The 26,651-nt window shown below is 37.3% G+C and overlaps 2 protein-coding genes across 3 annotated transcripts; both read left to right on the plus strand.

The window, feature by feature from the left end:
* Positions 1 to 2,557: 2,557 nt before the first annotated feature.
* Positions 2,558 to 10,652, plus strand: LOC110805679 (transcription termination factor MTEF1, chloroplastic-like). Its single transcript, XM_022011305.2, has 2 exons — positions 2,558 to 3,910; positions 10,058 to 10,652. Exon 1 carries the CDS (start codon positions 2,694 to 2,696, stop codon positions 3,873 to 3,875), a length of 1,182 nt encoding a protein of 393 aa, XP_021866997.1. The 5' UTR covers positions 2,558 to 2,693; the 3' UTR covers positions 3,876 to 3,910; positions 10,058 to 10,652.
* Positions 10,653 to 15,118: 4,466 nt separating this feature from the next.
* Positions 15,119 to 19,345, plus strand: LOC110805683 (transcription termination factor MTERF2, chloroplastic). Of its 2 annotated transcripts, XR_008918469.1 has the most exons (3): positions 15,119 to 16,406; positions 18,085 to 18,240; positions 18,957 to 19,345. XR_008918469.1 is itself a non-coding variant. In XM_056826466.1 (2 exons), exon 1 carries the CDS (start codon positions 15,201 to 15,203, stop codon positions 16,371 to 16,373), a length of 1,173 nt encoding a protein of 390 aa, XP_056682444.1. In that variant the 5' UTR covers positions 15,119 to 15,200; the 3' UTR covers positions 16,374 to 16,406; positions 18,085 to 18,580. The 2 variants fall into 2 exon arrangements, 1 of the variants encoding a protein (XP_056682444.1); XM_056826466.1 differs by lacking the exon at positions 18,957 to 19,345 and having other exon boundaries at positions 18,085 to 18,580.
* The last annotated feature ends 7,306 nt before the right edge of the window (positions 19,346 to 26,651 follow it).

The following is a 26,651-nucleotide window of genomic DNA, read 5'->3' on the forward strand; positions in this document are numbered from 1 at the left end:
TGGAGAAGCGAAACCTCATCCGACATTTCAAGCCTCACTCTCCAGAATTTCAGAAATCCTAGACCTACATGAGTTTTTTTATGCAATTAAACAATGCAGATAACACAAATAATTACTAATTAGGCTTAAGTTCAAAATTCATGCTAAAACAGAAAGATAACAACATAAATACTTCATAAAAAACAAATTTCATAGTTAGGGGTTTGAGATAGAAATCAATACCTCAAATTCGAGCGAAATCGAAGAGAGATGCCGGAGATTTATAGGTTAAGCGAAGGCGATTAAAGATTCGACCACCGCGGAAGGCGAGGACGCAGACTTCTCCTTCATGTCTTTCCTTCGCCGCGCTGCTCACTGCTTCCCTATCCCGTCGGCCAGCAGATTCTTTCGCCGCCTCTAATCCCCGCGGCTCTCCGGAGATCTTGATGGAGATGAGGAGGAGAAAGAGGATGGAAGTTGTCAGACGCCATGGGAGGAAGGAGAGAGAAAGTTGCATTTGAGGTGAGAGAGACAGAGGCGGAAGGAGAGAGAAAGCGTTTGAGGTGTAGGTGAGAGGGAGAAATGGTTTCACTCTTAGAATTTACGGAATTTATATGCGACCCGTAAAACAACCCGCGACCCACCAACTGACCCGCGACACACCCATGGATTGGGTGGTCTGACGGTCAGACGGTCGTTTTAAAACATTTGTAAACAAACTAAGCTTATTTTTTTTTGGTGTAAGAGGGGGGCAAAGCCCCAAAAGAAACAGCCACAAAACAAACGAAAACAAACAGAAAGTCAAGCAACTAAACTAACAGCAATAAACTACAGCAACTCCAGCAGCTCCTATAGCTCGCTCAGACCCTTCCCCGAGCTAGCTCCGGGACTAATCTTGGCCGAGCTACTCCACTAATGTCCTCCAATAAAACGGCATGAAGATCCTTCGGGACCGCCTCTATCATAACCATCTTTTGCTCCGCTCGAACTCCTAGGTTAGCTAGCCAATCTGCGGCCCTATTCGCTTCCCTATAGCAATGCCCAACTGTGATTTCCCACTCAGGCCGGGCAATAAGAGCTTTGCACTTTCGAACGATGTGAATATATGGAGAGTTGGCTGGACTTTCTTCCACCAACATACGAACAACAACTTCGGAGTCAACTGTGAGTTGAACCTTTCTATGACCACCATCCCAAGCTACCAAGAGACCTCTCATTACAGCTAACAGTTCAGCTCTTGTACAGGTACAGATTCCACAATTCATTGCAAAAGCTTCATGAAGTTCCCCCCGAGAGCCTCTAATGATACCCCCCGCACCTGCTTGACCCGGGTTTCCCTTAGCAGCACCATCTGTATTTAATCTCACCCATCCCTCTCTTGGACCAACCCAACCTACATAAATCTCCTGCTTTCTGCCTTTAAGTGGTATAGATCCCCATATAGGTCTTTCCATAGCCCTCTTTATTGTCCCTACTCTAGCAAAAATAAAACTGACTTGGTCAATTGGGATACTAGGGGAAGCACTGAAGCATCTCTCGTTACGCCACCTCCAAAGCCACCAACAAGTCACTACAAACACTCTTGGCCACGCATCTCCCCTGCCAGCCCTTCTTTCCTCCATATTATGCAAAATTCATTCCTCAAAACTCATGTCATTGGTGATATTTCTAGCATCAAAACCCAATTTTTGCCATACGACAATAGCTGCTGGACATCCCCTTACAATATGTTCAGAAGTTTCCTCAACTGCATCACATATCTTGCATCTTGGATCATCTGTCAAAGTCCTAATAAACCTGTTACCATTTGTCATTAATCGGTCTTGGATGAGCAACCACATGAATAGACGCACCCGTTGTGGAACAGGAGCTTTCCAAATTAATGCCCACTTTTTACTTTGATCATCTTCTGTTTCCTCTACATTTCTAATAATATTGAGTGCAGAACTGATAGTGAACCCCCCGGACGGAGAGCCATTCCAATATATTTCATCAATAGCTTCCTCATCCTCAACCAATTCATGTGAGACTATTTCCTGGAGCACAGAATCAGGTAGATACTCCGCGAAAAGTTCAGTTCGCCAACCAATATTTGGGTCCCATAATTCTTTTACTGTCATATCTTGGATATTTAGAGGAGGCTCTCGACTAGTAAGAGTCAGAAGAGGCTCCTTTGTTGCCCACCTATGATGCCAAAAGAATGTCTTTGACCCATTGCCTACTGCCATGTTCAGACCTTTTCGAATAACATCCACACTACTGAGAATCCCACGCCACGCATTCGAAGCATTGGTTTTATCTTTAAACATATCAATGTCACATCTGTTATCACAGTACTTAGCTCGAAGGACTCTCGACCATAGTGATTGAGGCTCAGATAAAACTCTCCACCCAAGCTTAGCCATAAAAGCCGAGTTTGACTGTCTCATTGAACGAATTCCTAGACCTCCCTCTTTCTTAGGTTTGGTAACATTTTCCCAAGCTACCAAATGCACCCGCCTTTTGCCTTCATGTTCACCCCACAAGAAACTACGGGCTCTACGGTCAATATCATCGCATGTAGTGCGAGGCAACAAACTAAGCTTATGAGATAGTTAAACCAATTCTATGTAAAAGTAGTGTTTCATCAAATTTCATTTAGGAAAAGATAAGTAGAGGGGATTGAAAACTGGATCTTTACAGTTATCAATTTTAGGTTCTCTCCCGCCATTGAAATGCTCAAGTTTGGGCGCATCTGCAGTCATGAACTCCAAGCTCTCTACTTCATCCATGGATTCTTCCGCCGTTCACTGTATTCAACATTATCATCTTCTTCGTTGGTATCTCGACAATCGTTGCAATTTCTCCTGGCTGATTATCTAGGGTTTCCCAAGAATAAACCCTTTTCTTCCACCAAACTATCGCGGTTTCTTGAAGTTCAAGAGGCGAAGAAGGTCAGTAACTCTGATTTCTCCGTTAACGTCGATTCAGTTGTTAATTTTTTTAAAGAAATTGGATTGGAACAATCCCAGATTAAGGAGGTCATCTCTAAAGAGCCTAATATCTTATGTGCTAAAGTTGATAAAACCCTAAAACCCAAAATTAAGCTTCTACAGGACCTGGGATTTTCTAGGTCTGATTTAGTTCATGCGATATTGGCTAATCCTAAAATATTTAACCGATGTTTGGGTCCTGCAATAGATGCTTTAAGGGATGTTGTGGGTACTGATCACAACGTTGTTAGAATCCTGAAACGATCGAATTGGCTTTCTTTTTCTGCTATTGCTAAGAATTTGATTCCCAACGTTGAACTGTTGCAAAATTATGGAATTTCTAGTGACAGTATCCGGCATTACATCATTCAACAACCCCGACTCTTTGTCAGGAGGACCGATGTTTTTCAGGATCTGATGATTAGAGTTGAAGAGAAGTTTGAGATTCCTCGCAACTCTCCCAGCTTCTTGCGCGGTCTCTACCTGGCTTGTTTTAAGGAAGAGAGTTTTAAGGCAAAATGTGATATATATAAGAGTTTTGGATGGACTCAATCTGATGTCTTGACACTAATTGGGCAAATTCCTTTTTGTTTGGGATTATCTGAATCAAGGATCAAGGAGAAGTTAGATTTCCTTATGACACAGCTGGATTATGACCCTGCGTACTTGGCATCGCATCCAAATCTAATGACTTTTAGCCTGGAGAAAAGATTGGTGCCTAGACATAAAATGTTACTTTTTCTGAAGGAGAAAGGTTTGCTGAGTCGGGATTACAGTTTTTATACTGTTGCTTGCTGGGGTGAGGCCATGTTCGTGAAGAAGTTTGTTGAACCATTTAAGGGTTATGTACCCGAAATCCATCAACTTTATCTCAGCAATGGAGCTGTTGTTCCACCAATTTCAAGAAAAGCCAAATCTCTTTGATAACATCATTGAACTCCTTTTGCTTTTGATGTTGGGTGAGTGAGTATTCATATTGCAATGCGACTAATATTTGTTGTTCACTAGAATAATCATCATTCTCTTTTCATATGTTCCTTTGCTGTCTTTAGTTTTGGTGGGAAAGGATTGTTTAACACTACGTATGTGTGTCTTTCGTACTGTGTGTGTTTTCTTTAAGTTGTGATTTGTTCGGGAACATGCTCAGAGTCCTTTAGCCGGAAGGCATTTCTTTTGGTCTCTTATTATTTGATGTTCAACATTCTCCTGCTTTGTCATGTTCCCAAAAATGTGTAATTAGTTTTAACTGATTTATTAGTTTGATGACTTGATCAGCTTTTTTTGGCAATTTTTTTATATTGATTAAGCATAAATAATAGAACCAAGCTCCAAAACAACTAGACTTAGTGGTGGAAATCCCCCACCCCCCCTCCCCCCAACCTTTTAGTAAGGGTTTGGGAAACCCCACAAGGCACCTAAGTGAAGCATTTTTTCATATTTTCCGTACTTCTACGACCGACATTAAACAAAATCTTATGACCTACTCACATTGATCCTCTTTGTTGTTGAAGGTCTTGGAATTCTTTAGCAGCCATATTGTATAAACTGTTTCAATGAATACCATGCTCTGCACCTTGCACCTTATCAGTATCCTTACTGCTTCTGCTTTCCTGTGTTTCCACCTGAACCTCCTCTATGAAACTCAGAATGTTTCTGAATATATCCACATGCTGCAAAACAGTCTGCCATATCTGACTTGAGTAATCACAGCTGAAAAAAATGGTGCTCTGTTGTTTCTAGGTTCTGACAGAATGAATCAGTCCATCAGTACTTATGTTCCATTACAGTAATCTCTTCCTTATTGTAAACCTATTCTGAATGGTTGACCACACTATAAATGTGCTTTTGGGTTTGCCTTTCTGTTACAAATAAGCCTTCTCCATTCTACTTTTGTGCCTACATCTCTCAAGTAGTCAAGTGAACATACATTTTCTGAATCTTAAATTTCTCGGACTGAACAAACTTCTCACCACCGCCAGCACTTTGTAAAAGATCCCTATTATGCAAAAATTTCCTCAAGGACCAGGATAATCCATTAGGAACGGGAATAGTCCAAAAGTCTTTTTCCTTTATGTAGTATATATGTACCCTTTTACCCACAATTTGTTGTGTTTCATGGATAAGACCCAACAATGCTTAAGGGCAGCATCAGAGTTCCAAACGGTGAAACCTTTAATGTTCCAAGTTCCAACCCTCCACAGCTTTTAGGTAGACACATTTGTGCCCATGAGATTGGAGCTTTGCCCGACCCTGAATCACAACCAGTCCATAGAAAAGCTCTACAGATCTCTGTATTTTTTTCATCACCTTCTTGGGCATTACAAATATTTGACACCAATAGAGTTGTATGCCAAAGAGTACAGATTCAACAAGGTGCATCCTTCCAGCATATGATATTATGATAACATCTTTGCAGCGCAATTTCTAATCTGGCAACTTTTTTTTCAATTAGAGGTTTACAATCTGTATAACTCAACTTCTTGTAGTGAAAGGTACACCAAGGTACTTAGGGCCCGCCTGGATTGGGTTTAGTAATTAGGGGTGTACATTTTATGGGAAGAATAATTACAATTGGAATGATTTGGGGGATAATTTTCCAGAACTTATATTTTTGTTGTGATTGGCATGAAGGTAATAGATACCCCTGCCATTCATCTTTTCAGAAAATTTTCACACAATATGCAGATAGCAGCAATTGCGTATTTGCATTTCATTTATTTTATTTTTTTTAACCATGCATTGCGACAATATGAGAACAGATCTTAGAACTTTTAATCGAATCTCATGTGTTTTTTTGTTTTGTTTTTGTTCCAAATCTAGCAAAAAAACCTGAAAATATGATTTATTTTTGTAAAAAAACTTCAGCAAAATTGGTATATAATCGAAAGTCAGCGTATTGTAAAATTAACTGAAAATTAAAGTAAATTTGATAACATAATGAATGAAGAATGAATGTCAGATTGTCAGGTAATGAAGCTTGAAGAACTTTTCCATGGAGGAATGGGATGAATAATGATTGAGGATGTGAGTATGTGACGCATGTGAGAGATAATGAATGGTTGGGCTTTAATTTTGGGAGAAAAGTTACTAGGTGAATAGTTACCCTAAGGGGGGGTAGGGTAGTACATTACCCTCATAATGGGGGGAATTTTTTCTGGCCTTATTAATTCACCCCAATCCAGGCATAAAAACAAAGCCCATGTTTATTATCCCATTAATTGTTACAGCCCATTTCCCCCGATCCAGGCGGGCCCTTAAAGGGAAAAGAACCTCTGGAAATACCAAGACTACTGATGATGATATCTTCTTCAGAGGGGTGAATGCCATCTAAGTATACATCGCTCTTGCTCAAATTAGCAACAAGACCAGATGTAGCAGGGAACTTATTAGAAGTATCAAAAGTGATTTCTATTGAGGGATAATCTGCCCTGGAAAACATCAATTGATCATCCGCAAACATCATGTGAGAAAAGGAGACATAGGGTCACCCATTTTCTTGCACTTCAGGTGGAACTTAAAGGTAGCCTAGCGCCGAGAAAGGTATTCCATCTTTAGTGCAAAGAAAAAGGAGACCTAGGGTCACCCTACCTCAAACCCTTCTTTACGGGAATAGGTTTAGAAGGGAACCCATTAATCAAGGTAGAATAAGATACAGTTTAATCCAATTCACAAACATTGAAGGGAAACCCAATTCATGTAACATGGCTTTTAGGAAAGGCCACTCCAGAGTCCAGAGTCCAGAGAGTCATAAGCTTTCTTCAAGTTGACCTTGATCATGTATCTCAGAGAGCTGTTCTTTCTAGAATAACAATGAATCAATTATGAGGCCAGAAGGATGTTATCAGAAATAGCCCTCCTCGGGATGAACCAAGCTTGAGCAAGGTTAACAACCCCGCTAATAACATCTTGCATTCTTGTCGTAAGGATTTTGGAGATGAGTTTGTATACAACTGAAGAACATGCAATCTGCCTAAAATCCTAAGCATTCTGGACTTGGGGATTAAAGTAACTACTGTATTGTTCACCTGCTTCAACATAGTTCCCGTGTCAAAAAAGTTCCATCACAGCATCATTAACACCCTCTTTAATTACCTCCATGATTTCAAAGAATAGGCTATTCAGACCATCAATCCCCGGGGCCTTATTGATGTCTATTCCTTTCAAAGCAACATCAATTTCAGGATTAGTAACTGGCCTAATCAAACTATCAGGCTTATGTGCATTCAACTGATTCCTTTGCCTAACCACCTCGAGATCAATGCCCTGGAGCTTGGATGCGTCAATAACAATCAAAGATGTATAAAAGTTCCTGATTTCTTCTTGAATGGCAGCCTCATTATATAGCACATCATGCTATTTTCAGCATTTTTTTCACTTTCATAGCCCTAAAAAAAAACTTTGAGTTAGAGTTACCCATTTTGCAGCCACTGAATTCGAGATTTATGTTTCTATGCACTCTCTTGAATTGCTAAGATAGTCCTCATTTGAACTAATTTCCCTTTTTCCTAAGTCTGCAGTGCCAAATCTGTGAGTAGTTCAGAGCCAGCTGCTCGTGAATTGTGTCCAATTCAGTACGATAGTTTCCATTGTCTTCCAATTAGCAAATTCCCCCTGATGGAGAATTTTCAATCCGTTCTTGACGTGCTTCAACTTCAGCCATAGTTGAAATATTGCAGTACCCATAATGTCTTAGCTCCACCCTTCTCTAACTGTCTGCATAAAATCAGGATGATGTGCCATGTAGTTGAAAAAATTGAAAGGACAGCCTCCCTTTTTAAGCTCCATTTTGTAAGTCATTATCAAAGGAGAGTGGTCAGACAATCCCGGGTTCAAATATTCAACAACTGAATGTTTATAGGAAGTAAATCAAGCTGCATTTCCATGTGACCTGGCAATACGAAAGTTGATCCTTTTCTCACCATGCCCTTTAGTGTACCATGAAAAGAAGTGACCACAACTCTTGATTTCTTCCATATCTGTGTGTACCAAGAGATATTCAAAGTCATTTGTTTCTTTTGCTGTTACTGAATTGCCATTTATCCTTTCCCAGAAAGTATAGGACTGAATTGAAGTCCCCTATTATGAACCAAGGCCCGGTAGTAGTAGCAGCTAACTGCTCCAAATCCCTCCATAAGGGTCTTCTAGTTTCAATGTAATGCAATCCATAGACAACCGTAACAGCAGCAGTGAAGTTGCCACTTTTAGCAGAGTATAGAACTTGATCAACTTAATGCTTGAATGGTCTTTTTAGCACAAAATTACACAAGAATGGGTAACTTACTATCTCTTGCTGATGATAAATTAGAAATCGTCCTGGAAGTTAGACTATTGTGATCCCTCTGGATGGAAAGGCATCTTTGGCAGTTGAACTTTTGTAATGAACCAGTTATCTGAGGGGTATAAATGTATAATCGAGGTAAGTTGGGGGGAAGTGGAATAAGAAGACTATAAATGGGAGGTAGGAAGGGTGGAAGGATTTTGTGAAGAATTGAGAAGTTGTTTTAGCTTTTCTTAGTTAGCTTCTGGAGAGAGTCGACTCTATTGAACACTTGACATCTATCTTTCATTTCCTGTTATTACAGCATTGTCATTACAAATCACCATTCTTTGCTCTTCAATATTTTCTTCATTGTTCACAACAGCTTTCTGCTTATATGATGAGAAACTATTCCAAAGCCCTATTGGTTAGCCACTTAGGCTTGTGTGGTCAAGTTAATGGCTTTGAAAATGTCCAACTCTAACAGATCCTTCACTGTTATTGTTTTGGTATAATTCGTTTGAGCTTGAACCTGATGAGGATGAGAAGATGAAGTCAATAAGGAAAGAGCTGTTAAGTAAACTTTTCCTAGTAATCTTTGCGTTGCTTGTATTTATCGGATCTTCTTTTCTCAAGGCAATGTCATGGGGAGACAACTTCTCAAGAAAACTTCTCAACTGGTTCTCCATTAAAAAGGAAGTAAAAGAAGGCCTAATTGCTCCCTAAACTAGGCTAATCCATTCTATTCTACTTCACTCCAGCTGCTTCCCCTATTCTGATCGACAAACCCAGCTGCAAATCTCTCTCCAACAGTCCAACAGCGGCCAGTGGGAAACTAACAAGACCCAGCAGCAAACCCTTCTCCCTATCAGCTTTCAATTCTAGATTTTATCTTCAACTTGATATTGTGGATGTGGGTGAAATGTAGGGGTGAAGATGGATGTTCAGTTGTTTTTTGACAGTGTTCGTTGGTTTACGGGGTTAGGGCCAAGGTGGATGAGTAAGGGAGGAGAAAGAGAGAGAGGATGAAGAAAAGATTTAAATATTTAACAAGCTACGAGTCATTCGGGGTCATTATGAGAAGGCACTGTCCATAGTTGAAATTATTAGTTTCTTATTCTACCAGAAGACAGCAACTACGTAAATGTGAGGTATCAAAGTTATTACTAATCATTCATCATATCCTTTTCTTTAACTTTAGAATCAAATGATTGAATTAAGGAATGAAGATGAGAGTTTGGCTTTTTTTATTTTGAGGGAAGATGAGAGTTTGGCTTACTGTATGTGTGTGCGATGATTTGTGTCTGAGCATGTGTACTTGCTCTCTTGTTTACTGATCCAATGGGATCCATATCTTGAGAACCATACTAAATATATCGGGCTACGGGCTACGGGCTACGGGCTACCTATCCCCGTGTCTCTAATTGCAAGAACTCTGCATAGTATGAGGTAGGAGGATCAGATAGATGTGTAATAGAAGATAGAATCCCAAAGGACACCTGATTATGCAATAGAAGGTTGCCTTTTCTATCTTCTAACTTCTAAGTACTACTTTTGCCTGCCGTGTTCCTGCTGGGAGTATATTAAGTGCATAACAGTCAATAACTTTGTTCCCTTATCTTCATCATCTGGTTTAGTTTTACGTGTTATATCAGGAAATCATTTGTTTTCTGGTAGAATATTTGAATAGAAAATCATGATAGAAACTAATTTATTCCCGTCTTCGGTCTTACAGTACGTTTGGTTTACTTTTACGTGTTATTTCAGGACATCATTTGTTTTCTGGTAGAATATTTGAATAGAAAATCATGATAGAAACTAATTTATTCCCGTGTTTTCGTTCCTACAGTACGTTCTTGGCAATGGCATTCTCTGGTCAATAGCTCACCTTGAATGACAACAATTAGGGAAATATCGAAGTCCGATACAACATCGTGTGCGATAACAGGTCACCAATCAGAATCCTATTCATCATGTATCAGTTCCATAACAGTGAACAAACAGCAGATTTGTGGAGATATTATTGTATCAATATTGGGTGTCCTTTCCTCAATTCCCACATCTTTGGTTGTGTATAAGTTGATTAAGTTGGTGAATATTTCCTGACATAGACACGCAAATGCAGACACAGAGAGAAATTTGTGAGGTATCAGGAAGGGTGAGCTGTCCAAGGCTGTGTATGGAGTTGTAATTGAATGATACGTAGTACAAGAGAGAGAGCACATGGGCGATTTTGAGCACATTGGAGTATCTCTAATCCACGAGTTTCCTTTATTCCCATTATCTACTTGTCTTTGTATCTTGTTATTTTCAGTAGTTGGACACAATTTTAGGTTTTATATTCTTGCAATTGTAGTCCATGGACCATATAGTTGTAGTTATTCATGAATATTTGTAATAGTTAAATTTAAGTTATGCGACATCTATTATCTATCTATTACTTATATACTAAAAGAGACACTAGGAATGACACGTGTTATTTCCTTGTGCGATTTTTTCCCGCCAAAATATATATATATTTTTTTTTACTTTTTTTAAAAGATTTTACTTTGCATATTTTTTAAGGAAACTAAAATAAAAATGAAATAAAATACAATTGAATTACCATTGATAGAATATGCATTTATTTTGTAAATATTATGTATTAATTAGATTCCTAATTAATATTCTCATATCACGCTATTGTACAACATATAGTTTGTATATATACTTATGTCCTTCATGAACCGACCCGCCACCAGATTGCTAATATTTTTACAAAAGGTCTTCGGTGCGTACTTTTTGATGATTTTCGGAACAGCCTCAGCGTACGACAATCTCCCGCTTCGACTGCGGTGGTGTTTAAGAATATGCAATTATTTTGTAAATATTATGTATTAATTAGATTCCTAATTAATAGCCTCATATCACGCTATTGTACAATAGATAGTTTGTATATATACTGACAATACACAATCAATGAACGTCAGGGGCATTATTTCTCACAACCATAAATGTAACTACATAGTACATGATATATTATTGGAGGAAAAATGAATCAATATTATTTTCTCCTTTACAATTTGATTTTATTTATGTATTGTTATCACATTTTAATTAATTTATGTCATATTGAAGAATTGATTTCTGATGTTAGTCTAATAATAATACACGGTGAGTACGAATGTTAATTAAAATAATAATAATAAGTGGTAAGTATACAACTATATAATCCTTAACTTTTTACTCCGTATTGTACTAATATGCATATTTAGCTTATTTGGATATTTATTTTATACATTATGAATTCATACTTTTTCATATATTCTTTTTACTTTCACGTTTTGCTAATATCACAAGTCTTTTATTTAGATACTATTGAAATAAATAAAATATTTTAGTAATAATCGTGCGTTGCACGGGACCTAACCTAGTTGAATCAAATAAATGTTTCCTTCATCAGAACTATGGTCATTGAATAGATCTTACATTGCGTTTATAAGGCTGGAACCTGTATCGTTTTCAGTGAGAGGGGTAACAATTTGTTATAGCCACGAGCATGATTTCTATTTGATTTATATTTTATGTGAGTGTGCTTGGGAAGTTCATGTGTGTTGAGGTCTTGCATAAAACTTTATCAACAAAAGAATTCCATAGAAATCCACTACAAGAGAATGAGAAACAAAATATAATAATATTAAGGTCCTGTTTAATTCACCTTATTTCTCCTGATGTGAGCTTATTTTTTCTAATTTGATATTAACTTATTTTTCCTGATCTGATATGAACAAATTTTTTTATCTACTATGAACTTTATTTTTTTGATCTGATATGAACTTATTTTTTCTGATATGATCTAGTCTAATCTGATATGATCTGATATGATCTGATATGATCTGATACGTTCTAATCTGATTCTTAAGAATTAAGATTTAAATAAAAACCTACAATAATTAGTAATTAGTTTAATTGTTAAATGATTATAGTCATAATCAATATTACTATTAAATTACATTACGTTCAAATTTATAATATATTATCATAAATTACTCATTATTGATTTGACTTTGCTCATGATTCAACTCTTCTTATTTATTTAGACTTTAATTAAGTTCTTCATCTAAATATTTTTTTATTAAAAAATGAAACCTATTAACATGAAATATTGTAATAAACAAATAAGATGAAAAAGACGAAACATGTACCTATTGTATTAAGATGAGTTATTTTATTAATACTAACATGAAATATTGTATTAACGTTAATATTATCACTAATATTGTTCTTGCGGGAGCCTCTTTGAATCAATGGGGTAATGATAATGATTGTACTAATATTTTGATCTGGACATGATGTGAGCATATTAGTTATGAATTTATGATCATATTAGTTCTTATCTTGACATACTCTGTCCCACATAACTCGTTACACTTACCTTTTACAAATTTTTAGGTGGTAAGTGGTTGTTTGGTTAATTGTTATTTTATTGACAAAGTACATGTGATAGGAGTTAGTGTGTGGGGTATTTTTTTTAATTGAATGAGAGAAGGGGGTGAGGACCAAACTTTTTTATTAGGAAAAGAGAGACAATATAATAATTCGGGATCATCCTAATTTTAGAATTGTAACATGTAATGTGGGACAAGCGATAAAGGAAAGTGTAATAATGTGAGACGTAGGGATCTGAACATGATATGGACATATTAGTTCTGATCTTGACATGACCGGTTCTCATATGGACTTCATGTGGACTTTGATTCTGATCTGGACATGATCTAGACTGATCGATTATGGCATGGACATAATCTTGACTGTTCAATTGTGATCTAGACATGATCTGGACAAGCTAGTTCTGATATGGACATGACCTGAATTACCGGTTATGATCTAGACATGATCTGGAAAAAGCAGTTATGACCTGGACAAGATCCAGACAATTCGATTATGACCTGGACAAATCAATTCTGATATTGACATGATATGTACAGATCGATTTTGATATGGACAGATTGGTGCTGATCTGGACTTGATTTGGACAAATCGATGTTGACAGGACATGATATGGACAAATTGGTGCGGATCTGGACATGATCTTGACAGATCATTGTTAATCTTGACATGATTTTGACAGATTAGTGTTGTTCTAGACATGATCTAGACAATCAATTATGATCTGGACATGATCTGAATATAAAAGTTACGATTTAGACATGATCTGGATAGAACCATTATGAGTTGGACATGATCTGAATCTTCTTGTGTTGCCTCTTTGTATCCCCAAATACAGTTCCTTAATCAGTATCCATAACTTTAAAAGACACTTATATATTGATCCTACACTGAAAAACGTAACAATTCATGGCATTGTCCCAACACAAAAGGAAAACATAGAGCTTGCATTCAAAGGGACAATAACTCAAATGAATTTAAGCAAATGAAAATCAGCAGAAGGTAATAATAGAGATAAATTCTGCCATTTTGGAAATATCAATGAATAGTAAACTTACAGGACATGAGATAGGAAAGACCCACAACACATATTGAAAGAATGACGATTCGCTTCTTAGCTTCTTCCACCAAGTCACGAGCAGTCACCAACTGCCCCTGCGAGTTCATTTCTCACTCCTATTTTATCATTCCAATCAATTCCTCAGTTCAATTCAATATTCATCATCTTTCAACTTAATGGAATAAAAAAATCGCCAAATGCTGAAAAATTCAAGCAATTTTGTCATAATCAAAACCCTCGATTATAACCAATAATTAATCAGCAAAAACATGATGATCAATCTAATAATGCCGAAAAGATGATTAGGGCAAAAGGCGATTAAATCGAAGACAAAACAACAAATTTGGGGGAAAATGGGGAAATTTGATGATCCAATTCAACACGCGGAACAACTAATTCATACTTTATTGGAAATTTTTGTATTTTTACTACCTTACAAATACACCACTTTTGTATTTACTACCTTATGAAAATATTATTTTAAATTACTAACTTAAACTTCCAATTCTTTTTATTTACTACCACTTTATAGGTTTCTCATTTTAAAATTAAGATATCTTTTTCATTTCTTAATCGTTTAAAGTGATTCAAAGTTCAATATTTTCCTTTTTTTTATAGGGATTTTACTGAGAAAGATATTTCAAAACAATTCGTTTGATACTTCATAAATATTTTAAATTTTTACAAATAATATTTAATTCGTTCTACCTTTTGCAAAAGGTTAAAATCAAGATCCCTATGGAATCCTTACACATAATGACATAAATGGGAAGAATGTGTTTTGAATCATTTAAAATGATTAAGAAACTAAAGAGATATCTCAATTTAAAATGAGAAAAATGTAAAGTGGTAGTAAATACAAAGAAATTGGAATTTTAAGGTAGTAATTTAAAATAAAATTTTCATAAGGTAGTAAATGCAAAAGTGGTGTATTTTTAAGGTAGTAAATACGAAAAAATCCTACTTTATTTCATGAAAACGCAAACAAAGAAGTCATCTCCAACATCAAATTTCCGAAAACCCTTAACCCTAAAATTTGCGCAACAGAAGTTTGAAAAATCGAAAAAAATAGTGCGATTGTCATTACATACCTTACATGATGCGCGAACCTAATAACACGAAATTCTAAAGCTTTTGGGTGATTGAAGGACGCAGTTATGATGGATGGATGAGGAAGAACCGGGGGGAGAGAGAGGAAGTTTAGGAATAGCTTTTTTTTTTTTGAAATGTCGAAAAGAAGGAAGTGGTAGGGATGAGTTATGGCACCCAAAAGTAAACTAAGGGCAAAATAGAAAATTCATGCTAACAGAGAATATTTTGGATATTAAGTAATTTACGAGGAACATTTAGTAAATTTTTAAAACTCGACGGATACTTGGTGAATTACGCTAAAACTTTGGGTTCATGAAAAAATGGTTTATTACAATCCCAATGTTTATAATGATTATATCCTTGTTTGGTCCTAGAGCGTTAACCACTTAATTTCCCTCGTTGCAAACTTGCAATGCTCAAATTTGGGAGCTTTTGCAATCATGATGTCCGAGCTCTGTACTTCATCCATGGCTTCTGCCATCGTTTACTCTCAACATCACCATCTTCTTCATCGAAATCTCTCCAACCATTGCAGATTCTTACTAATCTAGGATTTCAGAAGAAAAAATCACTTTCTTCCACCAAACTCTATCGATACCTTGAAGCACAAGAGGTGAAGAAGGTCAGTAATTCCGATTTTGCCGAAAATGTCGATTCTGTTGTTGATTTCTTTAAACAAATTGGATTTGAACAATCCCAAATTAAAAAGGTCATCTCTTATGATCCTCGGCTTCTGAGTGCTAATGTTGATAAAACCCTAAAACCCAAAGTGAAGGTTCTTCAGGACCTGGGGTTTTCTGGTTCTGATGTAGTTCATGCAATATTGGCCAATCCTTTAATATTAAACCGTCGTTTGAATCCTGCAATTGATGCTTTAAGGGAGGTTCTAGGTAGTGATTACAATGTTGTTAGAATCCTGAAACAATCGAAATGGATTTCTTTTGCTGCTGCTGCTAAACATTTGGTTCCCAATGTCAAATTGTTGCAAAATTATGGTATTTCTAATGACAAAATCACGAAGTACATGCTTCAGCAACCAAGAGTGTTAGTCAGGAAGACGGATATATTTCAGGATATGTTGATTACGGTTGAAGAGAAGTTTTGTATTCCTCGCGATTCTTCCAGTTTCTTGCCCGGCATCTACTTGGCTTGTTTTAAGGAGGAGAGTTTTGAGGGTAAATGTGATATATTTAAGAGTTTTGGATGGGCTCACTCTGATGTCTTGACATTAATCAGGCAAAATCCTTATTGCTTGGGATTATCTGAAGCAAGGATCACGAAGAAGTTGAATTTCTTGATGAAAGAGCTAAGTTATGAGCCTGCTTACGTGGCAGCGCATAATCAAATGATGAGTTACAGCCTAGAGAAAAGAGTTATTCCTAGGTATAAGATGTTGGTTTTTCTCAAGGAGAAACGTTTGCTTACTCGGGATTACAGTTTTTATACTGTTGCTTGCTGGAGTGAGCCTAAATTTCTGAAGAAGCTTGTTGAACCATTTAAGGATGTTATACCTGATATCCATCAAGTTTATCTTAGCACCAGAGATGTTGTTCCACTGACTCAAGGAAGAGCTGACACTCTTTGATTATGTTGAACTTCTCTTGTTACTAGATGTTGGGTAAGTGTACTTGTTTGGATGTGCTTGATATCTTTTCACTAGAATATCACAGCAGAATTTTGCTTTAAATGAATAACTTTGATATCACTTTATGTCATTTGCATTGTTACATATCTTAGTGATTGATTTATAATTTCCTTTGTGTGTGTGGGGGGTGTGGTGGTAATTTACTATGTTTCGAACAGTGTTAACATTCGAGTGAAGTAACACTGTCCATTTGCGCTCTTTGGTAGCGTTTCGTCACTTTTTAGGTTTATGCGTTCCTAACAAATTCTATCTTGGTTTTTTGTGGGCAAGGGTTGTATAAATTATGTGTTTGAGTTTCATATTGTGGTATTTGTTCTACATAGATGTGATTCTTTGCTAAACACAAAAACTGAGATAGACTGGATATGTTTGAGTTTCATATTGTGGTGTTTGAGGTCAATGAGTTCCTTATAAATTCTATCTTAGTTTTTGTGGGCAAGGGTTATGTATAAATATGTTTTAGAGTTTCTTATTGTTGTGTTTACACCGAGTAGATGTAATTTATTGTCAAACATGCTCGGATATCTGCTTATTTGAAATTTCTACAGACAGGTCCCAGAGGCATGGCTGTTTTTATTGGTCTTTGTCCTCTTGTTATCTTTGGTATATCCAACATTCTTTTTCTCTGGTCATGTTTTCACATATACTCCATATGTAATTAGTTTCAGCTGACTACTGTATCTTAGTTTGGCCAGCTTGTTGCTGGAATTTACTGCCAATTAAGCGCAGCATTACTCAAGACCGGGCAACTTGCTATTTCTTGAGGATGAAATTATTAAAATTTATCCTGGAAGTAGATGGCTTTTGTAGTCTCGACTCGTAAGGGAATCAAAATATAACAGTTTACCCTTCCATGTACAAAACTTTAAGTCGGGCTGAAGAGACTTGTTTGGGGTTTGGGTCGAAAGGGCATTTTGAGAGTTGAACTTTCTTCTCATTTGAAGAGGAACAATTGCAAAGCTCAATTGGTTAGTATTGTGTGGTCAAGCTATCATGAGGACTTTCACTTTCCTAGTTTTAGTTAATGCCTTTGAAAGTTTGAAATGTCTGACACTCAAACTCTCATTGATCATAGTTGTTCCTGTCTGCATGTTATTCATCTGAGCTTGAATCTGCTGGGAGTCTTGAATCTGCAGGTTGACTAGTTACAATAATGGCTTTCTCCCAGTTTAAAGACTGTTCAAGTAAATTGGACTGTCGTTGTTCTACCATTGTTCCTTTGACGGTGTTGAGCACTTTATTTCAACATCGTTTTCTTTTAGTACATCGAGTATTGTTATTCCAATTTAAACTTCTCTGTTGTTATATCTGCCTAAGATAGTTCCTGATTCCACCTAACTAGTTGAATCTGAATTGTCGTAGCTCTCCAAGTTGAAATTTTATTCAAAATTGGAGTGTAACTCATCAATCATGTCAATTTCTGTAATAAGCCATAGAGCCATATAATTGGATGGACATGAGCTTTTGACTCACTTTATATGAGTTTGTGCTTGCTATTGTTTACTGGTCCAGTGAGACCACAAAAGGCCATAATAAACAGAATTTACAGACTGAGTTATCTCATATTTCTTGAGAACCACTTTACATGTGCAAGGCAATGGAAATCTGATGGGACGACTGATAAGGTGTTTTCTCTATGTTTTTGCATCAGACGACTGCTTCATCGTTTGCGGGAAGAAATGCGGTTGTCAATTCTCAATTATTTGGGCTTGACTGACTCGACTCTCGACTCTATCGTATTGAGGAACTCAGGATTCTGTACAATTGTAGAAGTTGCAGTCCCTTTTTTTCCTTTAGCAGCTGCAAGGTACTTAGGATTCATCCTTTTTGTCGTGTTGGCTGATGAAATAGGTCTATAGATTTATTAATATGGAAAACTATTGCTATGATGCATCCATATCTTTTGACCTTGTTTGTTTATGCTTAGAACTCCCTAGGCATTATTTAACAAATTATCAAGTATCAATTTGTCCATTTGTCCATTTGCTAAGTCTGCAACTGCTATCTTTGAGATTTGGCTTCAAGACGAAACAAAATCATTGCAAGTTGTTGCTTTTGCTTAGTGATGTATACAAAGTGTATATCGTTAACCTCTAGCATGCTTTTGAATTATGATACGATGTATACCGTTAAAACTGGCTTGAAAACCTAGCATAGTTTGCCTGCAATAATGTCTGATTGTAAAACATCTCTGATACCAAAGAAGCTGTGTCTTGAGATATTTCTCTTAACCTCTAGGTACCTATAATATGCCAATCCGTGGACTATGGACCATGGTGCACATAGAGCATGGTGCACCATGTGCACAAAAAGAACACATGTGCATAAACAAAAGAACATGACACTACGACAAAAGAACATGCAATATAATATATAATGTTTTACTTTTTTGTTATAAGAAATCACAATTTATTAAAAATATAAAAAAATATATGTCCATGTTCTTTTTACGTAACCATACGTTCTTTTAATTATATACTAATGTTCTTAAGGTGCACCATGGTCCACCTTGATAATATGCAGATGATGGCTAAGAAGTACCAATGTTTCTAAAGAAGCATGAGGCGCACAACAGTGGATTGACAAAGATTACAATAAGCCTGAAAGAGTGCTTACTTTTCAACTGGGAAGTAAAATTTATTCTGGCATAGGTGCAGAAGCTGTGTGTACATTGATACAGGAGATAGAATTTGTGGCTGTGTAGCCTATGTGGTCGCCTACTAATTTCAAATTCTGAATGATCAGAATAGGAAGAGATTCCTCTGTGCTTTGTACTTGTAACGAACTGCACAAGTAGTTCTTGTCTTCTTGATTCTAAGGGCTTCAGACTTTGCTTAGATTCCATATTATCTTTTGTAAGAGCTTTGAGTTCTCTTGAAAGTTAAGAGTAGTGAAATTGTCTAATTGTCTAATCTCAAGGAAAAGTAGTGAATAGTAGTGAAATTGAAATTGAAATTGAAACTGAAACTGAAACTGCTAAAACAAGATCTATTGCATGGTGGGGGTGGTGGTTTGAAACCGAAACGAAGGTAATAGGGAAGAACTCTATGGTTTTCAATGGTGAAAACTTAAAAATGGAATGTTTTGATTTTGCATATTTCTGAACTGATTGAGGGAGCTATTTATAACAATGGGATGGTTCATATATGTAATTGGTGGTCTTAATTGCAGAATTTTTAGATGACAAATGTAAGAAAATAGAGAAAAGTAGGTGATGAGTAATGAAATCTAGTGAGTTTAGGTGAGTGAATCAGCAAGGCTAGAGCTAATAGGTGATATAGATGGCAACCTCCTTTACACGACAGAGGAGAAGAGAAAGAAGAACTGACTTGGTTTACAATGGAGTCAAAGGTCATTTTGGTAAATGTGGACAAATTTTCAGAATTTATTGCTATTTTCGGAATTGGTAAAGAAAATGGAAAAATGACTTTGAGTAAGATTAATTTCCAAAATACTTCTTTTATTAAAGTGCTAATAAAATAAATTTAGTTTTCAAATAAAATTTGTCGTAAATAAGAATCTTTTATAAATTACGAAATATAATTTAAAATGTGATTAAGCTCGTAAATATGAAATTAATTTATAAAATCTGAAAAATATATCGTGTAACAATATTAAAAATTCAAGCGAAATAAAACTTCGTTAATTAAAATAAAGTTCGAAATTAGGATTTAAAACGATTTTAAGCTAAATAAAAACAATTAAACATAATTAATCAAATTTTTAAAATTCGGGGTATTACATTTCTAGACAGAATAGGGCCCTTAAAAATTAAAATAATGTTTCAACTTACCACTCTCTTTCTTAGGATTCGGTGTTACAACAAAAAGCCCATACTGGATAGAGAAAGTCTAGTGAGAGAAAGTCTAGTGAGAGAAAGTCTAGAAGAAAAACCAAAATTTACCACTAACGTTTTCTCAACAGGATCCAGGGCATGGATCCTCAGCAAAAACCACCAGATGATGCATGCATGATTGATGTACCAATTACGGAGCAGCAAGAAAAAGGAATTCAAGACCCTCACAGAATTAAACCAGTGCAAACCTTTAGAGAAGCGGTTGCGCAGTCCTCACAATGGTTTTCAGAGGCGAAAAAGATTATAACCACTTCTATGAAGTGGGGAGAGCATGAAGAAATACCACCACAGGAAGACATGACCGTGCAATTTAGTCAAATCACTTTAGAAAGGCTAAGGTCACCATGGAAGTTAACATTAATGGAAAATGTTTAGGAATCCAAATTAAGCCAAGTTATATGGAAACAAAAGTACGATCGATGTGGAGAACGAAAGGAGCGTTGGAGATAATAGATATTGGACGGAATGTTTTTCTGTTCAGATTTGCTCAATCGGATGATTACGAAAAAGCTCTTTTTGGAGGACCTTGGTTTATTATGGACCATTATTTGATGCTAACTACATGGAAACCGAATTTCAGGCCATCAATTAACAATTTTGACAACATGTCAGCTTGGGTCCGAATTGATGAATTACCAGTTGAATATTACGACAAGGAAGCCTTGTTTGAAATTTCGAGGCATATCGAAAAACCCATAAGGGTGGATTAGGCGACGGACAAGATTACGCGGGCGAGGTATGCAAGAGTTTGTGTTGATCTTGACTTGTCTAAACCACTGGTGACACGTGTTTGGGTGGGGGGCCATTGGCAATCCATCTTGTATGAAAACATTTCTACGATTTGTTTTGCATGTGGCAAAATAGGACATGTTAAAAGTATGTGTCCAGGTATGGAACCCAGGCCCAATGTTAACGGTCATATGGAGGAAAATAACACTTATGAAGAAGTGGCTACTGGGTTGGAGACGGGGGCTCATGACCCTTTAGCGAAACCAAACGCATCTTGTGAAGGCCCATGTGGTTCGTTGAATAACCAGATTACTTATGGGCCATGGATTACAGTTCAGCAAAAAAGGGGTCTTAGGCCCAACCGAGGAAAACAAAGAGAGGGGAATTCAAAAATAAATGAGTATAAAAGAGGAGGAACAACAAAAGACGCAAACCAAAAGACGAACAACAATCTAGTAATTCCAAGAATTCCAATTGGCCAAGCTGGGAACCAATGGAATGAGCGGCATATATCGGCAACATCAGTTTCCAAGGTTGGCAATAATGATGGCACAGTAAAAAATAAGGAGGAAGGCATGGGAGCAAAAGTAGTAGAGGAAGAAGCCGTACACTTGTCAAATAGTTTTGAACACTTGGCTGATGATGATGATTCAGCTCCTCCCATTAGCACTCAAAATGTTAATTTAAATCCTGTGGTAAACCAAGATAACAAGGCACTTCAAAAAACACTCAGTGCACAAACCTTTCCACCTTCTTCAACTCGTCTTCAACAAGCTTCACCTAAAAAGCAGTTTCACAATGAGCAAGGAGAAGGACCATCGTGCATGCATGTCACAATCAATGAATCAGAGGGAAATCCCGAAGAGGGGGAGAAACAATTGGATTCAAAGGGGACCGAGATTTCACAGGAGCAGGGAGGAATCGCAGCAGATGGAAGGAGAACTACAACAACTCCAATGTCCATTGACGCAATCACAAACACTTCAGTTGTTTCCAGAAGAGATGGGGATGCTTGCATGTTCTACGGAGAGAAAACCACGGATGATGGAGGCAGATTTACACTACCAGAGTTACAGAAGGCCAATAAACCCGATGCGCAGCCCGACACCCAGGCCCAGGCTCGAGATAGTTCCTCCAGAAACTCTGACTCTTCTAGTAACGGGAATTCAGCCGGATTTCAATCCGATCAACATGAGGCCTATGGTCATTCCTCGAGTGCCAAGCGAAGTAAAAATAGTGCCCTTGCAGTTAGAAACCCAAGGCCAAGACATGGGAAGGGAATTTCGCCATACGGTTACGTACGTAACACAGAAGGACGTTGTAGGGGTGCAGGTGCAAGCAAGATATTACCAGCACCTATTGGATCCTATGAGAATATTCACATACATCACTCCGATTCGGCTGGAGGATGTGGGGATGATGGGGGTATCGGAGCACTGGCGGGATTGGGAGGAGTACTTCCGACCACCGAGGCCGGGAACGAAGGAAGTATCTAGTGTGTGGTTAGAAGTTAGAACAACCAATTCCAAGTTTAAATATGAAAATCTGCGTCTGGAATGTTAGAGGGGCTTCGAGGGATGATTTTATCCCACATGCATGGGCAGTAATTGATGATCAGCATCCTTCAATTTTGATATTGTTGGAAACGAGGAGTGATGATTACAGAGCACAAGAGGTCATGAGGTCTTTACGGTTTGATGCTACAAGGTGGTTTCTCCAGTTGAACGACGGGGAGGAATTTGGCTCTTTTGGAAAAACACGGTGGATCTGGTGTTATTTACAGCCGACATTCATCAATTTCATGGTTTATTTCACTTTAAAAACATAAAACCAGAGGTATTAGTGACAGGAATGCATGCACCAAGCACTCCAGGACCTCGCCATCAATATTGGAGGGAGATGAAGGATAATCTCCCGCCACCAAGTACACCATGGATGGTGGTGGGGGATCTAAATGAAGTGACAACTCAGGCGGAGAAAACTGGCGGACGACCATTTAGACCGAGTCAATGCAAGGACTTAAACGATTTCAAAGACGCAGCGGGTTTAGTGGATGTGGGCTACAATGGTTGTCCTTACACATGGACAAATTCAAGGGAGGGGCTTCACTTAATCAGGGAACGGCTGGATCGTGCAATGGTGAACTCTCCATGGTTGCAGCTGTTTCCACAAACTAAGGTACATCATTTACCTCGAACACATTTTGATCATGCGCCTTTATTAATTTCGTTATTTGATCCTGTTGTTCATGGCAAATTCCCTTTTAGATGCAAGGAGGTGTGGATTGAACACCCTCAATTTCGTGATTTTTTTGTGCACAATTGGACTTTAAATGGCAATGATTTCATTGTAGGCAGAAATTCTTTTTTGGATAGTGTTAAGAATTGGAATAGTAATGTCTTTGGCAATTTAAAAAATAAGAAAAAACGATTGATAGCTCGCTTAAATGGAATTCAAATTGCGCTTGCTAATCATCATAGCAATTTTCTTTACAATTTAGAAAAGGAGTTACTACAAGAATTAAAAGACATTTTTAAAAAAGAAAGAATAATTTGGGCACAAAAGGCTGGTCTAAATTGGAGAAAATACGGTGATTATAATACCCGTTACTTTCACATGGTGGCAACCGTTAGGAAAACGCGAGGAAAAATTTTAACTTTAAAAACTGAAAATGGGAGTTGGATTACTAATAAGGACGACCTCAAAATGATGGCAGTTAATTTTTTTAAAACCATTTTTACTACCCAACACCTTCTAAGTACTTGGAGCCCGACAATTACTAGGACTACTATGGCCCATAACATAAGTTTTAGTTATCTTGAAAGACCAATAACCAAAGAGGAAGTCAAGCATAACTTGTTTCAAATGGACCCTATCAAAAGCTCAGGCCCAGATGGTATCCAGCCGGTTTTTTTCCAGAAGTTTTGGGAAGATTTAGGGGATTGTCTCACTACCTTTTGTGATGGGTGCTTCAAGTCTGCTGCGATCCCTCATATAATCAATGAGTCTTACATTACTCTAATTCCAAAAGTTGATAATCCTGAGTCTATGTCTGACTTCAGGCCCATTGGGCTTTGTAACACCATTTACAAATTAATCACTAAAATTATATCGAGTCGAATCTGTTCGATTCTTTCACAAGTGATTAGCCCGTTACAATCAAGTTTTATTAAGGGGCGAGGAATAGAGGATAATGTTATAGTAGTTAAGGAGGTGGCTTATCATTTTCATAAATGCAAAAAAAGAAATAATATAATGGCGCTAAAATTGGATTTAACTAAGGCTTATGATAGCTTAGAGTGGAGCTTTATTCGGGATACCCTACTTTATTATCGTTTTCCTCAGAACTTAGTGGATTTAATTATGAACTGTATTTGCACAGCTAATATATCTGTTCTATGGAATGGAGAGCTTACGTCTAGTTTCACTCCCACTAGAGGAATACGGCAGGGTGATCCGTTATCCTCGTACATTTTTGTCCTTTGCCTAGATAGGTTGTCAATTTTAATTGAGGATCGGGTTAGGGAGGGGTGTTGGAAACCCCTAAAAATATCACAAACTATTCACCTTTCCCACGTATTTTATGCGGATGACGTGTTTCTTTTTGGTAGTGCCACTACGGATAATATGGCAACGATTATGGAGACCTTAAGAGAATTTAGTTCTATGTCGGGATTGCAAATTAATATGAGGAAATCTTCCCTTATTTTTCCACTACGCACGAATCATGTGGTTCGACAATCCATTGCCTCCCTTTATGGTTTTACCCATAGTAGCAGTTTTGGAAAATATTTAGGCGTAGATATTAGGCCACATAAATTAAAAATTGAAAATTATATGGGGCTTTTGGATAAAACGCTAAATAAAATTAAGGGGTGGAAAGCCAAGCTCTTAAATATGGCTGGAAGGTGTACCTTAATAAAATCTGTTCTAAACACTTATCCCTTATACACTATGCAAACATCTCTCCTTCCTGTTAGGGTAATTCATCTGATTGAAAAACAAACTAGGAAATTTCTGTGGAATAAAGTAGACAGGACTAGATATATTGCACGTATCTCCTGGGACGTTGTGACTAGACCAATGGGGATAGGGGGATTAGGAGTAAGACGTTTAAGGGACTGGAATATGGCATTCATGGCCAAACTAGGATGGAAAATTTTAACGGATCATAATAAACTTTGGGTTAAGATTTTCAAGGACAAATACCTAAGAAAAACTAATTTCATGGATTGCATTCCCGGGTCACATCAATCACCGATGTGGAGAGATATCCTAAAAGGTCGACCATTATTAAGTAAAGGGTTAAGGGTGGGAATAGGAAATGGAGACACCACGTCACTTTGGTACCATCATTGGGTCGGGGAGGCCCCTCTTTATAAACTAACCACACGGGAGATTCCGGAAAGAATTAGCCACTGGTTTGTGAGGGACATAATTAATAATGGATCCTGGAACATTGACAAAATTAAACAATTCTTGCCCTCACACATTTGTAATCTCATTAAAAGTACTCCAATCTCTAAGAATACAAGCACTAAGGATTACATTAAATGGATTCACACTAAGGATGGAACCTTTTCAATCAAAACAGCTTATTCCCTCTCCTTTCAAAATTACATTGCTCCCTCTTCTCCTTCCTCCAGCGTTCACTGGAAATCCTTATGGAAGATTAAAGTTCCATTTAAATATAAAATGTTTATTTGAAACTGCTGCAATGAGATCTTGCCTGTTGCTCAAAAACTATCTTCAATTTTAATGGTAATTTCACCAGTTTGTGTTAGATGTTATCATGCAGCAGAAACGCATCTGCATTTATTTAGAGATTGCTGGGAGTCTTCCATAATTTGGAGTTATATTTTTCAACGTTTAACTTTGGCCTCTGCTATAAATCTACAACTGCTTTTCAACTTGGATTGGGTTCAATGGATTTCCTATAATTTAAAACAGAATCACAGTTGGAAAGTATTGTTTAGTGTAGCCATGTGGCATATTTGGATTACTAGGAATAAAACAGTCTTTGAAATGAAAGTTGTAAAGCCTTTTTCCATTTTCAATGCTTTGTTCATGGACCATGCATCCATTTCTCATACTCTTCAGGGGAAAGAAAAGGCTGCTGATAAAACACCTAAACCAACTTGGTTTCCACCAACATATGACTTTTTGAAGCTCAATGTGGATGGCAGTTGGAAGGAATTAAATGAAGCAGGTGGGGGTGGGGATTTTAGGGGAGTTTCTGGGAATTGGTATATGGGGTTCTCCAGCAAATATGATGTAGCCACACCTTTAGCTGCTCAGCTCTATGCAATTAGAGAAGGATTAACTATGGCAGTGGACTATGACATTCAGAATTTGGAGCTGGAAACTGATGCAGCCATTTTAGTGAAACTTCTCAACAACTTGGATGACACATATCATCATGAGCTCTCTCCAGTTATCAACGATGTTGCATGCCTGATGAGCAGGTTCAAATCCATAGAATTTTGCCACATTCCACGCAGCAGCAACAAAGTGGCTCATTGTTTGGCACAGTATGCATTTTGCATGGCAGTTGGACATAAACTCTTCTTGAATCCACCACCATTCACCAGAGTAGCATATGAAGGTGATCTTGAAGCAATGAAGGCAATACC

This window comes from Spinacia oleracea, chromosome 4, assembly GCF_020520425.1.
Source record: "Spinacia oleracea cultivar Varoflay chromosome 4, BTI_SOV_V1, whole genome shotgun sequence".
In the NCBI taxonomy this organism is placed as follows: Eukaryota; Viridiplantae; Streptophyta; class Magnoliopsida; order Caryophyllales; family Amaranthaceae; genus Spinacia; species Spinacia oleracea.

Excerpts from the sequence above, each read along its gene's own strand:
- LOC110805679 (XM_022011305.2), top strand. The coding sequence starts at position 2,694 with ATGCTCAAGTTTGGGCGCATCTGCAGTCATGAACTCCAAGCTCTCTAC.
- LOC110805683 (XM_056826466.1), top strand. The coding sequence starts at position 15,201 with ATGCTCAAATTTGGGAGCTTTTGCAATCATGATGTCCGAGCTCTGTAC.